Genomic DNA, 25,201 nt, shown 5'->3' on the forward strand with positions numbered 1-25,201 from the left:
GGGTGGGCAGCTTGATATTGGTAACTGGGTGACCCAAGGTTAAGCATTTAGTCACTTGTGGGACCCAGGAGCAGGCCAACAGCTGTGTCTTAAACAGAGAGTAGTTATCCACAGAGGATGCAGGGATTTGTTCCTAAGGGCCTGCACTGAGGTTCACCTATGAGGCCTGCGAATATCTCCGGACAGCATCCCTCTCTGCCATGGCCACTTCAGGCTCCATGGGATCTGCTGGATCATGTGACCCAAGTGGCAGAGCAGCTTGCACAGCAGCCTGTTGAAGTGCCTTTTGGTTGCTTCTCAGACCCAGCCGCTATTCATCTCACTCGGTAAATGGGCCGGAATAACATACACAGATGACGGATATGTTGCCTGCAAAATCTAGAGGCCCACAAGGTGTTGTACCTCTTCTCTGGTTGTAGGAAGATCAGATGCAGCAACTTACCTTTCACCTTAGAAGGTGTATGTTGGCATGCCAGTGGTCCGCACGCTTCCTACACTGCCTTCTCTCTCCACAAACAGTTGTTTCTATTCCTTTTGTTCCTTTTGTGTTCCTGGCAGTAAGGGTAAAGTGATGGTTGGACAGTGCTATTCAAAGTGGCTTGTACATAAAGTGTTTGCTACTGGTCCATTGAGAGTTAAAGTAGCTCTTGCCAGAATAGAAATCGACATCCTTGTTCCACAAATTCCTGCTACCAGAGAAAAAAATTGAGCCAAACTAAATTGTGTTTAGTGACTACTTTTCTTGATTTACAGTCTGGTGCAAGCTTTTTATTGTGTCACAGAGAGGAAAGAGTTTATGGATGAGAACTGATCTGAGATCAAACTGTGAATAACACTCGTGTAAGGTACTGTTCTTACCAGTAGAAGACAAGCCCAGGGAGTGAAAAAGACATGCAACCAAATGTAGTATCTGATATACCTTTATGTAGTATGCGAGAGAGAAAAAATAGGAAATGGAGATGAAGAAATTCACTGTTTGCCATGATAGAGAAGATATGAAACTGGACGTTGAGCTTATCAGGTGTAGGATTTTGGGGAGCTCAGGGGAATTAGCAGGAGCAAAGGTGCAGGTTCTTGAAAGTATGAGCTGTACTTCTCAGTGATGAAGGAAAACCCATGAGTACCTAAGATGCTCAACAAAGAGAAAGCTAGAAAAATCAGTGCTCAACTTGATACACTTTAAGCTGACTAGTAATACAGCTTCTTACCTTAAAAATGCTTATTAATATGAAAGAATTAAGCATTTATGCTGCATTTATAGTGGGATCTACATTTTAGTAACTAAAGAGGCCCTTGATGAAACATAATTCAACTTTGCTGAAGAATGGCAACAAATTAAGTCTAGAAAGTGTGATAGAATTAGAGAAACATCATTTTATAAACCCAAATGAAATTTCTGCTTTATGCCAGGATTATTAATTGGTGTTATAACCAGTAGGTGAATGGGATTGGGTTCCCAAACCATTCATACAATGGCAAAGTAACACATATAAATTGCTTTATGGTTGCAAGAGAGAAACACATAATTGTTCATTGGAGAGCTCAAACTGTCATTACCCTAATCCGGTGAGTAGTTTTCCCATCACTAATGAGTTCAGGTAGCCAGATATTATATATCTTTTCATGTGATTCAGAGAATTATGTGTAATAATTCTGTACAATATTATACAAATATGTATAATAATTTTGTTCAATACACAGAATAATGTGTAATATTTTCTAGTCAAAAACATTTATTTTTAATTCTCCAATTCACTACAACTTCCTTTTATAGGATAAACAGGTGATAGCAGAATAAGAGGAAGGAACCAGACAAATTCCGATTATTGGAAATTTAGTAGGAAAAATGGTAATGACTTGTTAGCTTGTTAGTATCCTAAAAAGTTGGTGCAGGGAAGTGACAATGCTACATTAAAAGAAATTTAAGGGACAACTAGATATATGAGATTCTGAATTGGATATTGGTTGGACAGATCAATTGTAAAGGACATTTTGGGTCAATCGTGGAAATTTGAACATGGCCTACGTATTAGATAAAGTAGAAATTTACTGAAATGGAAAGATAGAGACTGTTGACTAAAGAAAGCAGGTTATAAAACAGTATGTACATGAAGGTCATATATCTTTTTTTAAAATTAAATTTATCAGCGTGTTATTGGTTGGTAAATTAACAGGTTTCAAGTGTACAATTCTATAATACATCATCTATATATTGTCTTGTGTGTTCACCACTCAAAGTCACTTCTCCTTCCATCACCATATGTTTGACCCCCTTTATCCTTTTCTACCTCCCATCTTCCCCCCTTTCCCTCTGGTAAACACTAAACTGTTGTCTGTGTCTATGAGTTTTTGTTTGTCTTGAAGTTCATTTGTTGTTTTCAGTTTTACATCGCACACATAAGTGAAGACCTATGGTTCTCAACTTTTTCCGTCTGACTTCTTTTGCTTAGCATGATCATATATATTTATCCATAGATACCTATATATCTATATCTCCAGAAGGATATGCACTAAGGTATTAATAGTGATGATACCTGGATAGCGAGAATGTGATGTCTTTTTTTTTTTTTTAATCTACATTTTCTAATTTTTAATTTTCACCACTATGTATTTACTGTTTTGGAAAAAAAGAAAACGTCATTGAGAAGTACGTGTTTTACTCAAAGATCAGTTAATAATTGGATATAGTTCAAATGTAGGATGTAAGAGAAGAGGCAGGAATGATACATAGGCTTCAGGCGATTGTAAAGGGCATGTGTGCCTCAAAAAGAGCTTGGGAGTTATTCTGTAGGCAATGGTAAGCTAGACAAGTGACATGGTCAAAGTGGACAAATTGGTATTAAAAATATTACTGAAGGGATTTGTGAAAAATGAATAGCAGAGAGAATGACTTTTAAGCCATAATATTTAGGAGGCTGTTGCAGACATCCAGGTTTTAGCCTAAAATTTTTAAAGTTAATTGAAAATAGTTCAGTTTTGGTGCTCTCTTCATGCATGTGTCTTACAAGAGTTGTGTATGTAAAACTTTTATATAGTGGTCATACAGTGCATACTGGGCATTTTCCTAGGTTCTCCAACACACATTATCTCTAGTCCTTGAAAAGTTGAAGAAGTTGAGGCTCAGAAAGCTAATTAGTGTTAAAACAAGGACTGTTTACTCTGGTCCTTGGGACTCCAACCCCTTGTGTACACTGGTATTCTAAGAGAAACCCTGGGAACAGCAGGGAGAGGAGACTGGGAAGGCATCTCCAGCGCTGCTTGCCATCATCCTGCATCCCTCAGACAAACTCAGGGCTGTGGCGTCTTTATTTGATTAAATAGGCCTCTGTATTTAAGAGTTCCCTTGAACAAAGTTCTAAATTGCACACAAATAAAACTTACAAATTGTAAGCCATTGCATTTGGCCTTTGATCTATTTTTTGTCCTTGTTATACACAGCTCAAGGTTACTTCACAGTTTAAACAGCACTTTCATGTGCCTTATTTTCTTCATCACAGCGACACTGGGGCATAGGGAGGACAGCAGTAATCCTATTTTAATGGGCAGAAAAGCGAGACTCCCAGATTTAACTGCATGTCTTAAGGTCACCCACTTGCATCCTAGGACAGAATGTATTTTAAACCCAGGGCTCTTGAAATATTTTAGCTTAAATATTTAACTTCTTTAAAAAAAATGTTTTTTAAATTTCAATTTCAGTTCACATATTAATATTATAGTAGTTTCATGTGTAAACCATAGTGATGAGACATTTATATAACGTACAAAGTGATCACCCCAGTAAGTCTAGTATCCATTTAAATCGTGTGTAGTTATTACAATATTGACTATAGGCCCTATGCTGTAAGCTTACTACGTCTTATATTGTAGTATCTAATTTAGAGGATTTTAAATAAGAACTTCCACCCTGATCTGAAGAGCATGTGGACATACAGAAAAAAAATTCTGGTGGTATCTTGTTTCTTTACTTTAATTCCCTACATCCCATTTCAAACACTTGAAGCATGTTTTGCATATAGAAAAGGGTACTGTTCAGACATGTCTATTTCAGTGAATTTTTGTAAACTGAAAATAGCAAGAAATAAAACATAACCAGAACCCCGGAAGAGAAGCTCCCTTCAAGTCACTACCTTACTTTTCTCATGGTGACTGAATGATTTCTGAAGACAGAGATGTGTTTACCTGTGTTTGAAATTTATGTAAATGAAATCATGTATATTCTTTTTAAAAATCTGGCTCTTTTTGCTCAACATTATATGTGTGAACCATCCATATTTTGCATTCATTCTCATCGTTGTAGAGTATTGCTTGATGTGAATTACCCCAATTTATTTCATTTGTTCTACAGTTGATAGGCATTCAGATAGTTTTCCAGTTTTGGGTTATTATGAACTGTGCTGCTACAGTATTATAGTATATTTTGGTGAACATGTGTGTGCATTTCTGTTGGGTATATGCCTATGAATAGAATAGCTAGGTCATAAGGCGTGTAGATAATTCAGCTTTAGTAGATATTTCAAAACAGTTTTTCAAAGGGATCATACCTGTCCATTTTCTTCCAGATCATTTCATTATTTTCCCTGTTGACTTGGATCATATTATTACATTCAACATCCTTTTTGACCTTGGAATAGGAAAATAAAAATCTAAGGTAGAATAATGAGAAGAGCGTGATGATACCTCTTTCTGACATTTTTGGAGATTAATCTTGATAACTCATACCCTGTCTACGTGTGTGTGTGTGTGTGTGTGTGTGTGTGTGTGTGTGTGTGTAGATTTAAAGCAGCAGCAGCATTCTGGTGAGTGAGTGCACTAAGAGTTAAGGAGCTGCTGAATGAATGCCATTTGGTGGCAGAGAACCACAGAAAGGCCAGGGAGCTCATGCTTCTGTAGGCCCAGACTGTTCTCATTACTCTAGGGGGAACAAAAGTTCATGAAGTATATGTAAAAGAGCATACACAACATGAGGGTGCAATGTAATGAATAATGTGAAACAGGTTTGTACTCAGCCACCCAGGTTAAGAAATGAGACATTAAGAAGTTCCCTACATTCTTCCTGGCTGTAGTGCCTTCCCTTTCCAGAATCTAGCATTTCCAATTTTTTCTGTTAACTTTTAATCACCTATGTTTGTATCCCTATGAATACTCACGTTGCTTCTTTTAGAACTATATGTAAATGATATTACATTATAAGTATTTCTCTGTGACTTGCTTCTTTCATTCAGCAAGATTCATTCATATTTATGTTTAGTTCAACTTCATTAATGTTCGTTTCTGTACTGTTCTGTGAATGAACAATAATTTTTTGTCCATTTTACTCTTGATATCCACTTTGTTTCCAGTTTTTTGTTTTTTGGTTTTTTGCTATGACAAATAATACTGATAATGAACATTTTTGTGGTACACATGTGCAAAGATTCTTCTGGTGTAACTAACTAGAATTGGAAATAGTGAATCATGGGGCATGGGAATATTCTACTCTCGAAACACCAAACTGTTTTCCAAAATTGTTTAATCTGTCTTACTCTCCTCATGGAGTAGATACTGCTTTCCATTGTTCCACATCTGTTTAACACTTGGTATTATCCAACTTCTTAATTTTTGTCACGTGATTGGAATATAGTGATATTTAATTGCAGTTATATTTTGCATTTCCCTGCAAAACCTCAATCATAAAGTTTCTTCTTTGTGTGTTTATGGAATGTTTGTTGCCTCGTCATGTCTTTAGTCGGTGTGTGCGTGCGAACACGTGTGCTTTTTGTCTGTGATTCAGTGGTTTTTGTTTTTGTTTTTTAATATTCTGGATGTAAATATTTTGTTGGTTATATGTGTTGCAAATGTCTCTTCCCTTCTGTGGCCTGCTTTTTTTCATTGTTTGGTATCTTTTGATGAACAAAAGTTCTCAACTCTAATATAGCTGAATTTCTCAGACTTTTCCTTTGTGCTTTGTGCTTTTGGAAATCCTCATTTAAGAAATCTTTCCTAGGTGTGAGGTAACAAAAATAATCTCCTATTCTTTTCTAAAAAATTAAGGGTTTGCCCCTTTACAATTAAATTACAAACATCTCAATTGATTTTGGTGTATGTAAGGTGTGAGATGGAGATCCACTTTCTTTTTTTTCCCATGTGCATAATCAGTAGGTTCAATACTACAAGTATTAAAAGTCCATTCTTTGTCTTCTGATATGCGGCCAGTGCCTGCTCTTTAAAAAACCAGATACCCATTTGTGTGACATTATCCCAGTGCCAAGTTATGTAATCTAACTGTTGCTTTTATAAGATTTGATAATATATTATGGTTCCTAACTTGTTCTTCTGAAGTTTCTTTTCTTAGTCTTTTACTTTTTCATAAAATGTTAGAATCATTTTATTGAGTCCTATGAAAAACTCTTGGGTTTTTAATGAGAATAGCATTGAACCAATAGAACAATTTCAGGAAGAATTAACATCTTAGAATATTTAGACTACATATATCCAAAAATGTGATATATAGGTCCATTGATTTAGTTTAAATAAACTACTTTTTTCCTTTAAAACCTTTTACAATTTTGTTAGATATATTTCTGGTACCTAAAAGTTTTTGTTGCTTTTATTAAGTGTGTCCATTTTCTAATGGAATGTTGCTGGTATACAGAAATGTAATAGACTTTGATTTATCGAGTTTGTATACAGCAACCTTAATACCATTATTATGAGTTCTAATAATTTATGATTAGGTTTATTTGGAATTTTTAATTTAGATAGCATATAATCTGCAGAAATAGTAGTTATGTTTTTCCTTTCCAGTGTTTGTATTTTTCCTTGCCTTACATGAGATAAAGGAAATTTGGTTTTTATTTCATTTTTTAATATAAATTTTTCGAAAACCTTCTCATTCTTACAAAAACATTTCAAGTACTTCAGTTTTCATGAACTTTTTTTCCTGAACCACATAAGAGTAATTTGCCTGCTGAAACATTTCACTCCCAAATATTAAGTGTGTATTTCCTACTAATAAGGGTTTTTCTTCTGTGTAATTAATATTTTGTAGGGAGGAATTTTGAAACTATATGACTATCTTATTCCTTGTCGAATTTCCAATTTATTCAATGATTTATTTATAAATTAGTGTGCACTTGTGGTTTCTTATTTTTATGCAGTCAGTTATAATCTGGGAATATAATTTATTTTGATGCTCCGACTGTCCAAGGTTTGGCAATTGAAAACTCTTTCAGGTTGACATCTCTGTTTTTGACTTGTGCCCATTATTCTTTGAGTAGTTCCTTCCTTTTTTGTAATACAAGATGTCCTGGGCTTGTTTAGCCTTTTCCCTAACCCAACCGGAAGACAGCCATTTGTTTCAAGGAGCGCAGTGGAGACTGGTGTTTAGAAGCCAAGCTCTGGGGGCTGGGTGTGCCTATTGCTCTTCCTGCTGCTTGAGCTCTGGTAATCCTCTCCAGGTCACCCCATGTGTGGATGCCTAGCACACTTTGCTTGGACTCTGACAGCCCACCTCGGGCTGCCCCTATGTGTGTGCCCTCCTCATCCTACTCAGGCATGACTCTGGTATCAGTTGTTCCCCCACCCCCTTTATGGACATCCTTTTCACTGTTTGGGGCTCTGACATGCCTTGGTAAGCTCCCCACCCCACACTCCCTGCCTGGGGACATGTTCCTCAACCTAGATTCTGAAACCCCAGGCCAGACTGTTTTTTCTTTTTTTGAGGGAGGCGGGGGAGGAGGAGACAGACCTATCTCGCTCTGTCTCACCTAATTTTCAGGAAGAGAAAGGGAAGTGAAGAGGAAGAAGAAACAAATTAAAAACATATATTGACTTTAGTAAGGTTGAATTTACAATTAAATGAAGTATATTCATTTTTAAGTGTACAGTTTTTGATGAATATATACAATTGTGTAACCACCCCCACAATCAAGATACAGAACATTTCCATAGCTACTAAAATTGTCTCACGTTCCTTTGCAGTCAGTCCTCTCGCAAACTGGCCCCCAGGCTGCCATTGGTCTACTTTCTGTTACTAAAGTTTTATCTTTTATGGAATTATATCTAAATTGGACTTTTCTATATATACCATTTTTGTTTCCAGATTTTTTGACTCACCATAATGGTTTTGATATTCATCTGTTTTTTGAATATCATCTGTTCTTTCTTTTGTTTTTGTTTTTTTCCTTTTTTTTAGTTTCAGGTGTACAAAATAGTGTAATAGTTAGACATTTATTCTCCTCACAAAGTGATTACTCCCCTCCCCCAGTCTACTACCCCTCTGACATCGTATAAGTTCATTCCTTTTTATTGCTGAATAGCATTGCATTGTAAATATATATGTACTACATTTTATTTTTATCTACCTGTTGATAGATATTTGAGTTGTTTTTAGCTATGGGATAATTGGGTAATGCTGCATATCTAGATGTTAATGTTGAAAATTAATAAGAATAAATGTAATTTCAAAAAGTTAAAAATTTAGACCAGTCTGAATTTAGACCAGTTTTTTCACTTGTGTGAAAAAGTTTGAATTTAGACCAGTTCTTTCACTTGTGTGTTGTGTGGTGTTAAACTTTGTATGCCTAAACTTCCTTATAAAAGATATAGAGATTGTAATAGCTCCTATCTCAGGACTTGTAAAGAATGCATTAGGAAATTCAGATAAAGTACTTAAGCATAGTGTCCAGTGCATACAAAGCAATTAATAAATATTAGCTTTTATATTACTAACAATAAGAGCAACAACAACAATAAAAATGTGAAGGTCAAGGTTTTTAATTGCTTCTATTGCTCACAATTTTATGTAGCTACCCAAAATCTAATTTTGTGTACTTTAATATTCATTTAGTTATTGCTATTATATCATTCAGTATACTTTATTAAGCACTTGTTGAGTACCAAGGATTGTGGTTGTAGTGAAGATAAAATGAAAGAAAACACAATTCTCATCCTGTACTTAGTGTATTGTTCTTAAAACTGCACGTTATTATTGGTTAGTGGGTTTTGAAATAAATTTTGTCCATTGTAACTATGATATTTTCCTAATAAAGTATAATGTTATAGAAGCAATCAGGGGGCATCACATGTAATAAGTACAAATATTTTTTTGTGAAGCTTGTTTTTAATGTGATGTCTGTATCTATCTGTCCATCATCCATCCATCCATCCATCCTTATTTAGACACATACACACACACACACACACACACACACACACATTCATGTATATGTGTATATGCATATGTGTACTTGGTGGTGATACAAAATGTATTTCTAATTGTGCATCATGGTCCAAAAACAAACAAACAAACCTGTTCTGGTAGATAAGCAGTACCCCGTTTCCCCAAAAATAAGACCTAGCTGGACAGTCAGCTCTAATGCGTCTTTTGGGGCAAAAATTAATATGAGACCCGGTATCATATCATATCTTACCATACCTGGTATATTATATCATATCATATCATGTCATGTCATATCATATATCATGTCATATCATATCATATCAGACCCGGTCTTATATTACATTATATAAGACCGGGTCTTATATTATAGTAATTTTAAGTAATTTTAACCATTTTATATAGTAAAATAAGACCAGGTCTTATATTAATTTTTGCTCCAGAAGACGCATTAGAGCTAATTGTCCGGCTAGATCTTATTTTCGGGGAAATACAGTACTATATTCAAGATTCCAAGGATAATAAATCATAGATTTAAATTAGAAATAACCACTGTATCAGTTAAACATTATATCAGTAATAAATTTGTGACGTTTTATAAAGAAATCTGCAAAACGTTTATATATGAAAGATTTAAAGAAAATCCTTATGTTCTGTAGGAAGATTGAGTATTATAAAAATTAACTTATTCCGTGGATATTAATGTAGTAACCAAGACAGCTACCTTGTGGTCTAGGAGAACATACAAGTATTAAATAATTATAAGAATGATGTGTTACAAAGGGCAAAGATAAGGTACAATCTGAGTATATGATTAGAACCATAGTTCCTCCCAGCACTATTTATGGTTGTAGAGTTTCAGGAAAAATCACAACAGCTGATTCATCAATATGACTCCAAAATTATTAACACCATAGACTAAAATTTGTGTACATTGAGGACAAAAAGAAAAGGGGGGGGGTTGGATGCTTTAGAGCAGGATATAATATTGACACCAATAATATAGATCAGAAGATAATAAAAAACCCAGAAATAGAGAGGGTGCCAAGAATGCCAAAAAAATGTATACACATTTTAAGAAAGGGAACCTGTATTGAAATTGTAATACTCAATATATACCAATAGCAAATGATGAATACAAGTCATGTTTGACTTCTGCAATTACAAGAGGTGCTCAAAGTGATTACCATCAGTGTCCAGACACTTCTGATTACGGCGAACTATTGCTTGAGCTACCTTGACCAAAGTGTCCACTTGTATACATTTTTTTGGCACCCCTAACATTTTTTTGGCATCCTTGGTATGTGCTAAAGTATCTACTAAAAACCAATTGGACACAAGGATTTGAAAGTGATGTTGAGAAAAAAATCTGTAGTACAGAAGCAATTAATTAGTTTATTGTTTTATAAACAAGTTGAGTATTTTTATTAAAAGTAGAAAAATTAGAAGTTTACAACTAATGTTTTTAAGTGTCGAAAGAAACCTATGGAAAAGGATATCATGATTCAAACATGTACAAATTGAATACTTAGGTGTAATTAAAAATCTAAACAGAAAGCGTTTGTAAATAATATTTGCTTAGGATATTATAGAGTCTATTCATATATAACAATGTTAGTCTATCTGAATGTGTGGTAGATTTTTCTGTTTTACAAATGTCTTTGTCCCAACCATCTGTTAGGATCACCTCTTCTCTGAAGCACTTACTGAAAATCAGTCTTTGTGTTTTTTAAATCCTCTCAAATGTAGCTTGAATCATTAGATTTTAAATCCCATAGGTGAATTATAGCATTACTCAAAAATTCTTTAGTGCACATTCTAGAGTCTGTGTGATGTGATAAGATTTTTCGTTCATATACTTTTGTTTTTAAAAAGTGACTTTGAAAGCAAAATGGAAAAGTCAATTTCTCCTCTTCCGCTACTCCCTTCCCTAGGATGCCGCTTGTGATTGTGTTGTCGCATATCTGAAACACAAGGCAGCTTTGTTGACATCACTGATGATGCTTGTCAGCAGAGATAAGTCAGCACTGCCAAACTTGTTAGTCATTTTAAGTATCCATGTCCATTGCAGCCGCTCTGGAACTCGTAGGAAAATCCCAGTTTTTGCAAACTTATGGAAGAACCACCTGGGTAAGATGGAGTTTATTAATAGGGTTTTCCAGCAAGTTAATACGTAGAAGAGTTACAGTAGTAGAACAAGTTTACTTTTAAGCTGTGTCAAAAATTAAAGTGAAAGATGGTTTGCTTACAGTAGTTCCTGAATGCTCTTAGAATAGAGGAAGCCTTATCTATCTTTTTGAACCTAATAAAGTGCTACGACATAAGAGTTAATTAACTTAAGGTTAATTGCAGTTGGAATTTAAAAATCCTAACTTATAGAAACTGCTGAGGCACTTCACTCAGAAGAGCAGCCCAGAATACTTGGACAATTAATAAACTATGAATTGCTTATTTTTTGTACAGTGATGTGTTGTAATTTTCTGTATTATTTTGCATTTACGCATTTATTATGCAAAATGCTTAGAATAATGCCTAACACTTGTCAGTAACTATTAGCTTCTTAGTATGTGTAATGTGAAGCATGAACATTCATGCATGATTGTTCAGTGTTTTTTTAAAAAGAGGTTTTTCTGGTTTTTTTTTTTTTGGTTATTTTTTCCCATTTTGTGGCTTGTTTCCCCCTATAGTGCTAAAGAATCTTTTCTCAAAATGTTTCCTAATTTTGGCTTGGACACTTCATTGTAGTTAAGATTTAATAGAGACGACTACCACTGGTTAATGTCACAGAGTTATTTGGAGGAGAGATGGTTTTATTAATTGATTTAGTTAGAGATTCATGGTCTTTTAAGTTCTTGTGCTTTGATGGAAATAATAGCTTTTTCCTTTTTGATTCCCTGAATCTAGACTGCTAGACTATTAAAAAATGAGGTTTTTTTTAAATTTATTTTTTGAGGCATAACAATAACTTAAAAATCATTAATAACTCTTGGGCTGTATTATACATTTATTTTATTTAGAATAATATTTTTTCAATTTTCAAAAATATTGGTTTGGTATTATGGGGCTTTCATTTTTTAATTGATTTCTAATCTTAGTACATTAATAATAAAGAATAATATCTATATGATATAAATTCTTTGGAATGTGTTGATATTTTCTTTGTCTTAAAGTAGGGCCACATACTAAATGGCTTTAGCCTTTTCAGGCAAGAGGCAAATTTGAGATGTTTTATGTAGATACTTATAAAATCATTTAAAATGCAACTTTTTAAAATGTAAAAAGCATTCCTCGCTTATGGGCTATAATCAAAATAGCCAGATGGCTGGATTCATCCAGTGGACTGTAGTTTGTTATCCTCTGGTTTAGAGCATGATCAGTTTTTGTGACTGTTCTATGTTTGTTTGACTAGAACGTGTCATTTCTATATTTTAGGTCACAGTATGTCTATTATATTAAGCTTTTAAATTGTATTGTTTATATCTTAATTATCCTTACCAAATTATTGTCTTTGATCTGTTTCTGAGAGCACTGTTAATTTCCTGCTTACGGATTTTTCAGTTTCTCCTTTTGATGCTATCAATTTTTGTTTTAGTATCTTCAAGCTGTTTTATCTGCGGATTCCCTTTTCTTGGATTCAGTTACCTGTTGTCAACCATGTTCCAAAAATATTAAATGGAAAATTCCAGACATTTTGAAAGACATAGAACACGTTCACATAACTTTCATTACAGTATAGTATTGTAATTGTTCTATTTTATTATTAATTATTGTAGTTAATCCCTTACTGGGCCTAATTCATAAATTAAACTTTATCACAGATAGATATGTATAGGAAAAAACAGTGTATATAGGGGTTCGATACTATCTGCGGTCAGGCATCCACTGGCGGTTTTGGGACGTATCCCCCATGTATAAGGGGAACTACTGTAAGTTATTATGATTCATACATCTTCTTGATGGATTGTTCCTCTGATCACTAATTAAATTATCCTTATTAATACTTTTAATGTTTAATTCTACCTTCCCTCTTCTGTTATAATAATATTGCTATATCACTTTTATTTTTCTTGTGATTGTTGAGATTTTTCTGGAGTTTCTCTTTTTTTTTTTTTTAAGATTTTATTGGGGAAGGGGAACAGGACTTTATTGGGGAACAGTGTGTACTTCCAGGACTTTTTCCAAGTCAAGTTGTCCTTTCAATCTTAGTTGTGGAAGGCGCAGCTCAGCTCCAGGTCCAGGTGCCATTGCTAGTTGCAGGGGGCATAGCCCACCATCCTTGTGGGAGTTGAACCGGCAACCTTGTGGTTGAGAGGATGTGCTCCAACCAACTGAGCCATCCTGGACCTCAGCGGCAGCTCAGCTCAAGGTGCTGTGTTCAATCTTAGTTGCAGGGGGCGGGGCCCACCATGCCTTGCGGTAATTGAAGAGTTCAACTGGCATCCTTGTGGTTGAGAGCCCACTGACCCATGAGAGCACAGAGCTCCAACCGCCTGAGCCACCCGGCCAGCCCATGGAGTTTTTCTTTTTGTTTGCTTTGAATTTTTTTTTAGTCCAGGTCTCATATTAGTTATCTAGGGCTGCCACAACAAAGTACCACAAGCTGAGTGGCATATAACTACAGACATTTATTTTCTCACAGTTTTGGAGGCCAGAAATATGAAATCAATGAGTCGTTAGGGCCATGGACTCTCTGAAGACTCTAGGAGAGGAATGTCCCTTACCTGTTTAATTTTGGGTGGTTGTTGGCAGTACTGAACATTCCTTGGTTTGTAGGTGCATCACTTGAATCTCTGCCTCCATCTTTATATGACCTTCATGTGACCTATGTGTCTGTGTGTCCAAATTTCTTGTAAGGACACCAGTCAGATTGGATTTAGGCCCACCCTAATCCAATACGACTTCAAGTTGATTACATCTGCAAAGACCTTGTTTCCAAATGAAGTCATATTCACAAGTTCTGGGTTAGCATGAATTTCTAGGAAGACACCTAGTACTACCTAGTACTGTTCTATGGAGGCATAATTTATGCAGTAAAATTCACCCTTTTTTTGTTGTACAGTTGTGAGCTTTTACAAATTCATACAATTGTGCAGCTTTTACATTTAGCCACCCAAAATTCCTTTTTTTTTTTTTCCTTTTATAGTCGATCCAACATCCACTGCTGGTTCCTGGCAACTGCTGATCTGTTTTATATCTCTGTAGTTTTGTCTTTTTAAGACTGTCACATAAGTGGAATCATACATAGCCTTTTGAGTCTGGTTTCTTTCACTTAATGATAATTCATTTCAAATTCATTTATGCTGCTCCATGTATCAGTAATGTGTTCCTGTTTATTGCTGAGTAGTATTCCATTGTATACATGTACCACAGTTTATCTATTTACCTACTAGTTGAAGGATACATATTTGTGTCACTTTACAGTTTTTGGCAGTTAGGCATAAAGTCTGTAAACACTCTTGCACAGATTTTCGTTTGTGCATGTTTTCATTTCTCCTGGGGTAGGATTGCTGGGTAGCATGTTAAGTATATATTTAACTTTTTAAGAAACTGCTAAAGTGGCTCTATAATTTTGTATTCTCACGAGCAATTAATGAAAGTTCCAATTGTTCTGCATCCTTGTCCACACTTGGTATTGACAGTATTTTTCAAAAGCCTCCCTCCTGGGTGTACAGTGGTATCTCACTGGTTTTAATTTGCATTTGTCTAATGGCTAATCATACTGAGCACCTTTTCATATGCTTGTTTGCCATTTGTATATCTTCTTTGGTTAAATATCTGTTGTTTTGCCCATTAACAAAAATATTGTCTGTTTTAATATTGATTTTTGATAGTTCTTTATATGTTTAAATGGAAGTCCTTTATCAGGTGAGTAAATGCTGAAACAAATGAATATTAAAAAAATGGAATTAACTTTTTTGGCAATTGTATGCAATTGTGAGTTAATGAAGTCAGTTACAAATCCTAGACCTTCACATTATCATTATTTTTGTTGTTGCTATTATTTTAAAAGTAGCTGACACTTTATGAATGCTCTCTATGAGTTAGGCACTATGCCCAACATTTTGTCTGAATTATTGCAAATATTTTCTCCCCGTCCATGGCTTCTCCTTTCATTCAGTTAATCGTCTGTATTTTTTTTAGCTTTTATTTGTTTTAAGTGTGTTTTACCAGGACCCATCAGCTCCAAGTCAAGTAGTTGTTTCAATCTAGTTGTGGAGGGCGCAGCTCATCGTGGTCCATGTGGGGATCAAACGGGCAACCTTGTTGTTAAGAGCACCGCGTTCTAACCAACTGAGCTAACCGGTCGCCTCTGTTAATCGTTGTTTAAGGAAGTTCTGCTCTTGTAGTCAAACTTACCAATTTTTTATGATAATGTTTTTGGTATCATATCTAAGAAATCTTTGCCCAACCCAGGGTCACAAAGATTTTCTATGTTTATTTGGAGAAGTTTTATAGTTTTAAGTTTAACATTTAGGTCTACAATCTGTTTTGAGAATTTGTGTATATGATGTGAGGTATGGAGCAAAGTTAACTTTATTGCATATGGATGTTCTAGCACCATTTGTTGAAAAAGCTGTCCTTTCTCTGTTGAATTGCGTTTGTACTTTTGTCAAAACCGTCTTTGAGCATATATGTGTGGGTCTATTTGGGACTCTGTTATGTTTCTTTGATCAGTGTTTGTCCTTTTACCAATATCACACTCTTGATTACTGTCGCTTTATAGTAAGTCTTGAAACGAAGTACTGTGACTCCTCCAACTTTGTTTTTCCTTTTCAAAATTGTTTGACTATTTTATTTATTTATTTATTTTTTGCCTTGCTATGTAAATTTTATAAGCAACTCTTTTATTTCTACAAAAAACATTTTTCTGGATTTCAGTTGGGAGGGCACCAATCTGTAGTGAATTCAGAAGAGATTTGTTTTCGGAGAGTGGGGCCCTTGTCGGCGTGGAGTCCAGGTTCCTGGCGTCTCGCACAAAGAATTGAATGAGATACCAAGGTCAAGTAGTGAAAAAAGCAGTTTATTAGAAGAGACAGTACACTTCAAGGAAATAGGAGCGGACCTGAGCAGTAAAGAATGGCTCAAGTGCCCAAGGTGGGATTATTAGGAGCAAAAGAAGGGGCTCAAAGGCAAAAAGGTCCAGGGGCTCAAGGTAGAACAAAGGAAGAGGCTCAAAAGGCAAACCGGCCCAAAGGGCCAAGGGTCCAGGCTCAAAAATAAAGGCCCTCACTGCAAGGACTTGGAGTTTTTATCCGTTTTCTCTAGAATGGGCTGTTCCTTTCTAGGTGTGGAACCACTTGATTGACACTTATGATTGACAAGAGGCTATTACCTCATCTTTTTAAACTGTACTGGTGTGAGTGGCCGGTTTAATCTAGTTGGGTATTTTTGTACCCAATTGTTTACAATGAAAAGGTGAAGTTTTGGACAGAGAGGGGAGGTCTTTTGGATGGTAATGCAGAGACCCGATACCTACCTCTAACTGCCTACCTTGTTTTTCCCTTGAGAGATGTGATCCCCATAAAATCTCTATGGGAAGCTGAGGGACAGGAGGTCTGTTCTTCTGTATCTGCTTCCTGCTGGGCAGTGGTGTAGAGCTGTCACCACCTATGGGGGGATTCATGGAACTCTCACCCTATCTAATCTCAGATGAGAAGGAAGGGATCTCGAGGTCTGCCCAGAAGAATGCATTGTCCTCTTTGGTTGGTACTGGCAATATTGCTGGGGTATCCTCTGTATCCCCAAGGCCCCTACATGAGGAAAAATAGATTTTAATTAATAAATCCATTAGCTCTATAGAGCCTGTTGCCATTCAACCAGTCATTCAGGTGGCATCAGTTGTCCAGGAGCTGGGCCCAGAATGGGTTGGAAAGAACTTTAGGCTTCAGCGATTATAATCAACAAGTATACAGGCCTGGGGGAATGTTAAAGCCTATTTGGTCTCTGGAATGGAGTTATACAAGAGTTAGGTGTGGAATGGCTTGGGGGATGTTGGGAAGTCACAGGCTTTTAAGTGGTTACCTGAGAAACTTTCTGTGAATCAGGCCAGGAGCAATCTTTAGTCTAGGATTCAGAAACTGATTGGAAGAGTAATCAAAGCCCGGGGCTAAGGAGCTAAGAAATTAGGGAAAAGGAGACTTAAAATTTCTATAGTGAGGGAGGCTTAAAACTTTCATAGTGAGGGAGCTCTCCCATATCAGGTGGACGTCTCAACAACATTGAGTCTGTCAATCCATCAGCAGAATATATCTCTCCATTTACTTAGGTCATCTCTGATTTATTGCATCTCTTTATGTTTGTTTTTAATATAGAGAGTTTGTCTGTATTTTGTTAGATTTGTACATATATATATCTTTAATTTTTAATTTTGATTTTTCTTGGTGGTTTTTCTTTTTTTTTGGTGGATTTTGGTTTATTATAAATGGTAGTCTTTTTTTATTTCAATTTTCAGTTCTTTGCCATAGAAATTGGATTTTTGTATATTAACTTTGTATGTTGTGACTTTCCTAATTCATATATTAGTTGTAGTAGTAGTACTATAGATACTTTGGGATTTTTTTATACCCAAAATTATATTGACTGACTGGAGATGGTTTTATTTCTTCCTTTCCTACTTGTCTTTTTATTTTCTTTGCCATATTGCAGTGGATAGAAACTACAGTACAGTATTGAATAGGAATGCCTTGTTGTTCCTGCTTTTAGGGATAAAACATTGTCTTTCACTGATAAATATGATGTCAATTGTAGGGTTTTTTTAGATGGACTTTTGTCAGGTTCAGCAAGTTCTCTTCTATTCATACTTTGCTGCTGAGTTTTTATCATGAATGGATGTTGAATTTTGTCAGAAACTATCTGTATCTCTGGGTATAATCATTGATAGTTTATCTCTTGGTATGGTGAATTACATTTTTTTTTTGACTATTGAACCAGCTTTACATTCCTAGGATCAACCTTACTTGTTCATGTTTTTTCATTTTTACATATTGTTGAATTTGACTCACAGTACTTTTTTTTGTGTATGTTAAATAAGGATTTTTGTGTCTTATGAGGGATATTGGTCTATGGTACTTGGTATCAGGTTAATGCTGCCCTCATTAATTGATTTGAGTAATTTTATAATGAGTTTTATTTTTTCTAAGAGATTGTATAGAACTGGTATTATTAAATTTTGGAAGAATTTGCCGGGAAAATATCGGGCCTTCAATATTTCTTTTATGGAAAGTTTAAACTATGAATTCATTTTATTAATCATAGATCTACTCAGTTTGTCAGTTTCATTTTAGGTGAGTTTAGTTTGTGGTTTTTGAGTAATTTCTCCATTTCATATAAGTTTTCAAATTTGTGTGCTTAGTGTCACTCATAGTATTACTACCTTATTTGCTTTTAATGTTTCAGACATCTGTAATGATATCCCTGCTTTCATTCGTGGTTTATGTCTTCTGTGTCCCGATGTATGTCTGATTTGTGTCTTCTATCTTTTGATCTTTGGCAGTTTTGTTAGAGACTTTGCAGTTGTTAAAGAACCTGGTTTTGGTTTCGTTGATTTCTATTTCTTGATTTTCAATTTCATTAATTTCTGCTCTTTATTATTTTCTGCTTTCTGCTTGTTCTGGGTTTATTTTGCTCTGGTCATGGATTTGATGCCTTTGTTTTAATATAAGCATCACATACAATACTTTTCCCAGTAAGCACTGGCTTTAGTTCTATTCCACAAATTTTGATGTGTGGTGTCTTCATTTTCCTTCAACTCAAAATATTTTCTTATTTACCTTGAGGCTTCTTTAGACCCAGAGATGATTTAGAAGTTTGATGTTTACTTTCCAGCTGTTTGAAGATTATGCTTCTGTTACTGATTTCTAGTTAAATTCCCTTATGTTCAAAGAACACACTTTGTTTATTTTCTATTAGTTTAAATTGACCTCAAATATGAAGGTTCATGTCTTTCTACAAATTTGAGGTTTGTTTATCCATTATTTCTCCAAATATTTTTTTGTGTCCCACACTATTTCTTCTGTGACTTCGATGACATGAATGTTAGATCTTTTATTGTTGTCACACAGCTCCCATAGCAGGCTCTTGCTTGTTTGTTTTTGCCAATCTTTTAAAATTTTCATTATTTAAATGGATGATTTCTCTTGATCTACCTTCAAGTTGACTCTGTCATCTCAAATGCTGGTATTCAGTCCATCTAGTGGACTTTGAAATTTTGCTTATTTAATCTTTTTAGTTCTAAAATTTCCATTTGTTTCCATTTTATATTGTGTTTCTTTGCTGAGACTTTCTATTTGCATTCCCTTCAAGAGTTTGCCCTTACTTTTGGAGAATTTTTATGATAGCTCTATTAAAATTTCTTCTAATTAATTCCAACATCTGTGTTACTTTCGCATTGATGTCTGTTGTCTTTTTCTGTGTGAATTGAGATGTTCCTTGTTTGTATGTTGAGTAATTTTGGATCTTGATCTTGTTAAATGCTATGGAGGATATTGATTTTTTTTTTTTTTTTTTTTAAAGCAGGCGAACAGTCTGAATGGGTTCAGGCTACAAGTTCCAAATGGCCACCTTCGGATTGTGGTCTTAACATTACTTCTGTTTTCAAAGCCTTTGCCATACTCTTCAGATATGTTCTGCATGTACACCTTCCAGGGGCTAGTTTGGGACCTGGGCAGTGATCTTAATTTATTTCTCAGTCTTTGATATGCTATTTAGAATCAGATCCAAGCAAGTGTTGCTCATGGGTGAACCTAGAAATTTACATACAATTTCCTGGAGTCATTTCATGATCTCTGGTATTTTCTGTTTCCCTGGGCTCCCCTTTTTGTTCTTCTGTGCTGCAAGCTGACATTTTATATTTCCTTTGCTGCATATTTCCAACTACACCCCTGCCCAGGACAAAGTGGTGGGGACTTGTGTTCTCTCCCGTTCCTTAGGCTTCCTGCTCTGCAGTGGACAGGGTGATATTACAGATGTTTGGAAATAAGTCAAATTTTATAGCCCCTCTTTTCTCAGATGCATACTTGCCTGTAGGACTGGACCTGGTCTTTTATGTCAAGGCATTTACAGCAGAGATAAACTTTTTATTGACATGAGTCATATAAAATTTCTTTTCTTTTGAATAGTTTTTGAGGTAGTGTTTTGAGAGCATTTGTTATTCATTAGGCTATTGCGTCATCCATGCTGGAAATTTGGCAAACGTGTATTCTTCACTGTCAGTCGGTATTACCTATTGAACTTTTCCTATATGCACTTTCCTAGGCGTCCCCTCTAGAGATTCTGATTTAGTAGGTATACAGTGCAGTAAATAAAGAAAATTACCTACATGCTTATGTCTCTCATTTTAGCATTCTTGTCTCAGTGCAGGACATTTCCATTTCCTTCAGGGCAGGTATGTCTGAGGAGGATTGCAGTGGCATTGATCCTTGAAGACTGTCGATTCAGTAGGTGTCCCAAGGCAATAGGGTACCATCTGAACAAAGTGCCAGACCGCAGTGTACTGTCTTGGTCAGGGGCTCAGTCTCTCAGCACCATCCCGTGCATTTCCTTCACTGGTTCCTCTTTCTTAAGGTTGTCTGTGAATCACTGAACATGCCATTTCTTACCTGGTTGCTCCTAAACCAGTTTGGCACTGGGTAGGACTTAATACTATCCTGTCATTTGCTTCATTGTGTTTAAGGACCACAAGTTTAATTTTTTTCAACTTTTTTAAAATTGATGTGTAGCATACATCCAGTAAACTGCTTAAGGTGTATCAATGTTGAGTATACAGCCTGAACTCTACATATGTATGTACCCAAGTAACCACCATGCAGTCAAGACAACACTGCCAGCATCCTACCTAGCATGTCCCTTAATGTTCGTTCCCAGTCAGTAACCTCTTGCCCGAGTTAACCACTGTTCTCATTTCTAGCACAATAAATGTTTTGCCTGTTTTCAGACTTCATGTAAATAGTCAATGTGTATACTCAATTGTCTAGTACTTTTAATCAAATTGTTTTTGTCTTGAATAATTTTAATCAAATTATTTTTGGCCAAGTCTTGTTGAGTTACTTAATATTACTGTTGCTGACTCCTTTTTACCCAAAACACCACACTTAAAGAAGAATTAATTTGACTTATTTTACATTTTTCTTAGTTGAGATAGTCTTAAAATTCTTTAGGAAACTTTTTGTATATCTTTTCCCACTCTAAAACTTTTAATGATTTTATGCTTCATCCACTCTTACAGTGTGTTATTTTTCACCAATCATATAGTGTATTATTTATTTCCACAAATTATTCTTGCCCTCTTTTTTCTTCTTCCACATTTCTTTCTATAAGTGCATAGAGATGAAAAGATTTCTAAAATCTTATTTCCTGTTTCTTCTTTACCATGCTAGCATTTGGTTTGCGGTGAATTCAGGTTGAACTGAGTGTCTGCAGTTATTGTATTAATTCCTGTTTTCCTTCTCTTCTTTCTGACAGCACGATGGAAGTGGTTCATTGCATGATATCCAGCTCTCATTGCCATCTAGTCCAGAACCAGAAGATGGTGACCATATAAATAAGGTATGGCTAGGTGGTCATGCTAAATTTTTCAGAATTCTTTTCTATTACCAAAATTATAAAGCAGCAACAATGAAAACATTTACTAATAAATGTAGTACCTTCAGCTCTGCTGTCTTGATTAACAGGTTTGCTTTTCATTTGATACCTTATTAAGTTAAAAATGATATTCCTGTGGGGCTTTAATTTGAATTTCTTTTATCAGTTGGACAATCATTTGTCTCTGTATTACTACCGGTACAGGATTCTTTTTAAAAATCTCTTTTTAAATTTTTAAAAATTCTCTTTTTATAATTATGAATTAACAATATGTGACTCAATAAAAATTAAAGTGGTTAATAGCTATTTCTCATATATTATGTCACAGATCACAGCATTGAAGAAATATACTGAAAATGAGATTAATTTGTTTATCTTTTTCATGTTTAAAAATATATTTATAGAATGCAGATACATTTTCGTGAGTGTTTAAAGGTATACTTTTTATCATTCTTATCTTTGAGTTTATTTTTAGTTGAAGGAAGCTTTTTTCTTTTGTAACTATTTCTGAAGCATATATATATTTCTTAAGTACATGCAAGTATTCTTGATTTATTTAATATTTCCAAGTAAAATTATTTTTTGCATTTACATTGTTTTCAGAATATGCTAGTCAGTGTTTGCTAGTCATCTGCATTAACAACCAACCTTGAAATATTGGTGATTTACAATAGGAAGTTTGTTTCTCAGTTGTTATTTCCCAGTGTGTTACAAACTGGCTGTAGATTAGTTGGGACTCTTGCTTCATATATCTTCTTCATTCTGGGATCCAGGCTGAAGGACCAGCCCCTATCCTGGGACATACCGTATTTTGCTGTATATAATGTGCTCCTGTGTATAATGCACATGCATGTTTTTGGCCCAAACTTTTCAGGGGGAAAAAAATCTTTCATTTTAATTTTTTAATTCAAATTCTTGTTTGTTTACATTTAGGTACTTGGTTTTTGTATTATAAAGGAATTTTTAGCATTTATTTTTTAACATTATGGTACAGTAACCTTTGTGTAACAAATAATTACAAAACACAAGAACAGATACACGGTAAGAGAAATTTTATGTATTGGTAACAAATTTACAACATTTATGCATTATAGAAGGCCAAGACCACGAACTCTTCCTCTGATGATCATATTTCAGGGTATTATTTTGCATATGGATATCGTTATTGATTTCTAGAGTTACATTTTTCACTAATAACGTAAATAAAAGAAATGAAAACATATAGATATGGAATTAATACTACCCATGTATAACATGCAGCCTTATTTTTCCCTCACAGATTTGGGCAAAAAAATACACATTATACACGGCAAAATACAGTAGTTCTTTTGTACTTGAGGGAAAAGAGCATTGGGAGGACCACATGGATTCTGCTTGGATGTAGCATATGCTGCTTCTAAAGTCAAGTGGCCAAGCCTGCTACCATGTTTCCCCGAAAATAAGACCAGGTCTTACATTAATTTTTGCTCCAAAAGATGCATTAGGGCTTATGGTCAGGGGATGTCATCCTAAAAAATCATGCTAGGGCTTATTTTCCAGTTAGGTCTTATTTTCAGGGAAACACGGTATTAGGGGTCAGAGAAGCATATTTTCTCTCAGGATGTGGAGTGATTTATTGGGAACAAGACTGTATGTAAAACAATCAAAGTCAAAAGAATTTAGGATAATGTGCACATCGGGTTATCTAATCTTGGCTTTTCAACATGTTACCTACCTACCCTGCATTAATTTCTTCCCATCTCTGGGCTTCCATGCTATTGTGAATGTACTAATAATCTAAATCAGCCAGTCTGCAGCAGAACATGTCTTTGTAAGAAATTTTTTTACATACATACCGAGATGGGAACCATTGACTTAGATAATTTTTGATTATCACTTCAGTTTTTTAGAGTTTTGTGACTACCATTTTAAAAGAAAAGTTGACTTTTTCTTCTGCCTTCTTTTTTGTGAATAATTTTTTGCAAGTAAAGAAATTTTTTTTAAAGAAAAAAATTTTAATTCTTTTTTACACAACTAGTATCTTCATTTTTTCCATGTTCCTTTCTAGTTTGTCTATATATTTAATATTACACAGGATTTATTTCTTGTCCCTGCTCCATTTCCTTCCAGGCAGGTCACTCCTAGTCTTTCTTCCTTCTTTTCCAAGGTGAGATGCAATAGCTGATGTTGTCTCTCTCCAGTACACCAGACTCTTACACTTTCATCAGCAGATCCCCAGCTGTGTCTGCTTCTCATCCAGAATGGTTTAGTAGTTCAGTTTTAAATGATGCAAATATGGTGACAAATTTAGTGTCTAAAATCTCCACTGGGCCTTCCATGTCTCCAGTCTATCCTTTATCTCAGGACATATCCCTCTCCCATTCCCGTGATGAACTATTCCAAACAAACACTCCTCAAGACCCATTCTCAGCCACTCTTCTCAATTTCTACAGGCAGCCTGGTGTTCATCAAGCAAGATCTGCTACCTGCCTTCTGACTTAACTGTATCAATTGCCATTCTCACTCACTTTGTTCCAGTTGGGGCGGGGGGGGGAGGGGGGGATGGCCACAATGCTGTGGAAGACCACTCTTCTTGTGTTCCTGATTGTACTGCGGCTCGTAGGGACCTAACTGCACCCGCTTGTCTGTCTGTCGTTAGTGTGCTCGACTTCTTCATCCTCAGTTTATACTCTGTATCTTACCTATCTTAAATTCAATAAATCAAATCTGTCTTTGGTTCTCCTTAAACCCCTTTCCAGTAAATGAGGAACCTGGATAAAAAAGAAAATAGCTACTGGTTTTAATATTATAGACATTTGATGTGGCCTTTACCTTAAAAGGTTTATCTTGGTCTCTGTGTCACTTCTCTCCAAAATCCCTTTATACCCTTCAGCATTTTTCTCCCATTCCCTTTGTAGGTTCCTTTTCTTTTTTAGAATGTAAATTTACGTCTTTAGTCCAGTCCTCTTTTAACTTTTTACTGCCGTGATTTCACATATGACAAATACATTGATAACATGTAAAATCTTTTTCATATTTGGTAATCCAGTTGCCAGCTGGACATTTCCACTGTGTGTTCTAGCCACAGGTACCTCTAACAATATATTTAAAACTCACAAATACTCCTTTTTGGACATATTTCTCCTCCTTTATTCTCCAGTGCTTTTGGTGGCACAACCATTCATTATATCACCAAAGCTAGAAATACATATGTCACTCTTGACTCCTCTTCTCTTACATGTAGTGAATCACCAAAATCTCCTAATGTTGATTCTCCTCTTCTTCCTTCTCCTCTCCTGTTATCATTCAATTGGTTCAGGCTCCTACTCTCATGTGGAGTATTATGTCCTGATAATCATTTCCCTAGATAGTTGTGCTGTTGTCAGATTTCTTTCAAAGCCGTCTCAAATGCATGTTAATCTGTCACTTCCTGCTTAGGCCATGCTTGATAGTCATGGCCCTCTGTGACCTGGCCCTTTCCTAGTC

The 25,201-nt window shown here is 35.3% G+C and overlaps 1 protein-coding gene across 10 annotated transcripts in view; it reads left to right on the forward strand.

The window, feature by feature from the left end:
• Positions 1 to 25,201, forward strand: part of CCSER2 (coiled-coil serine rich protein 2) — a 170,284-nt gene that overhangs the window by 102,599 nt on the left and 42,484 nt on the right. For all 10 annotated transcript variants that reach the window (XM_019755556.2, XM_019755554.2, XM_074339719.1 and 7 more), the window contains one exon: positions 21,617 to 21,700. In XM_019755556.2, coding sequence (XP_019611115.2) covers positions 21,617 to 21,700 — 84 coding nt within the window. The remainder of the gene's footprint in view (positions 1 to 21,616; positions 21,701 to 25,201) is intronic.

The sequence above is a fragment of the Rhinolophus sinicus genome, linkage group LG07 (genome assembly GCF_036562045.2).
Source record: "Rhinolophus sinicus isolate RSC01 linkage group LG07, ASM3656204v1, whole genome shotgun sequence".
Taxonomy (NCBI): Eukaryota; Metazoa; Chordata; class Mammalia; order Chiroptera; family Rhinolophidae; genus Rhinolophus; species Rhinolophus sinicus.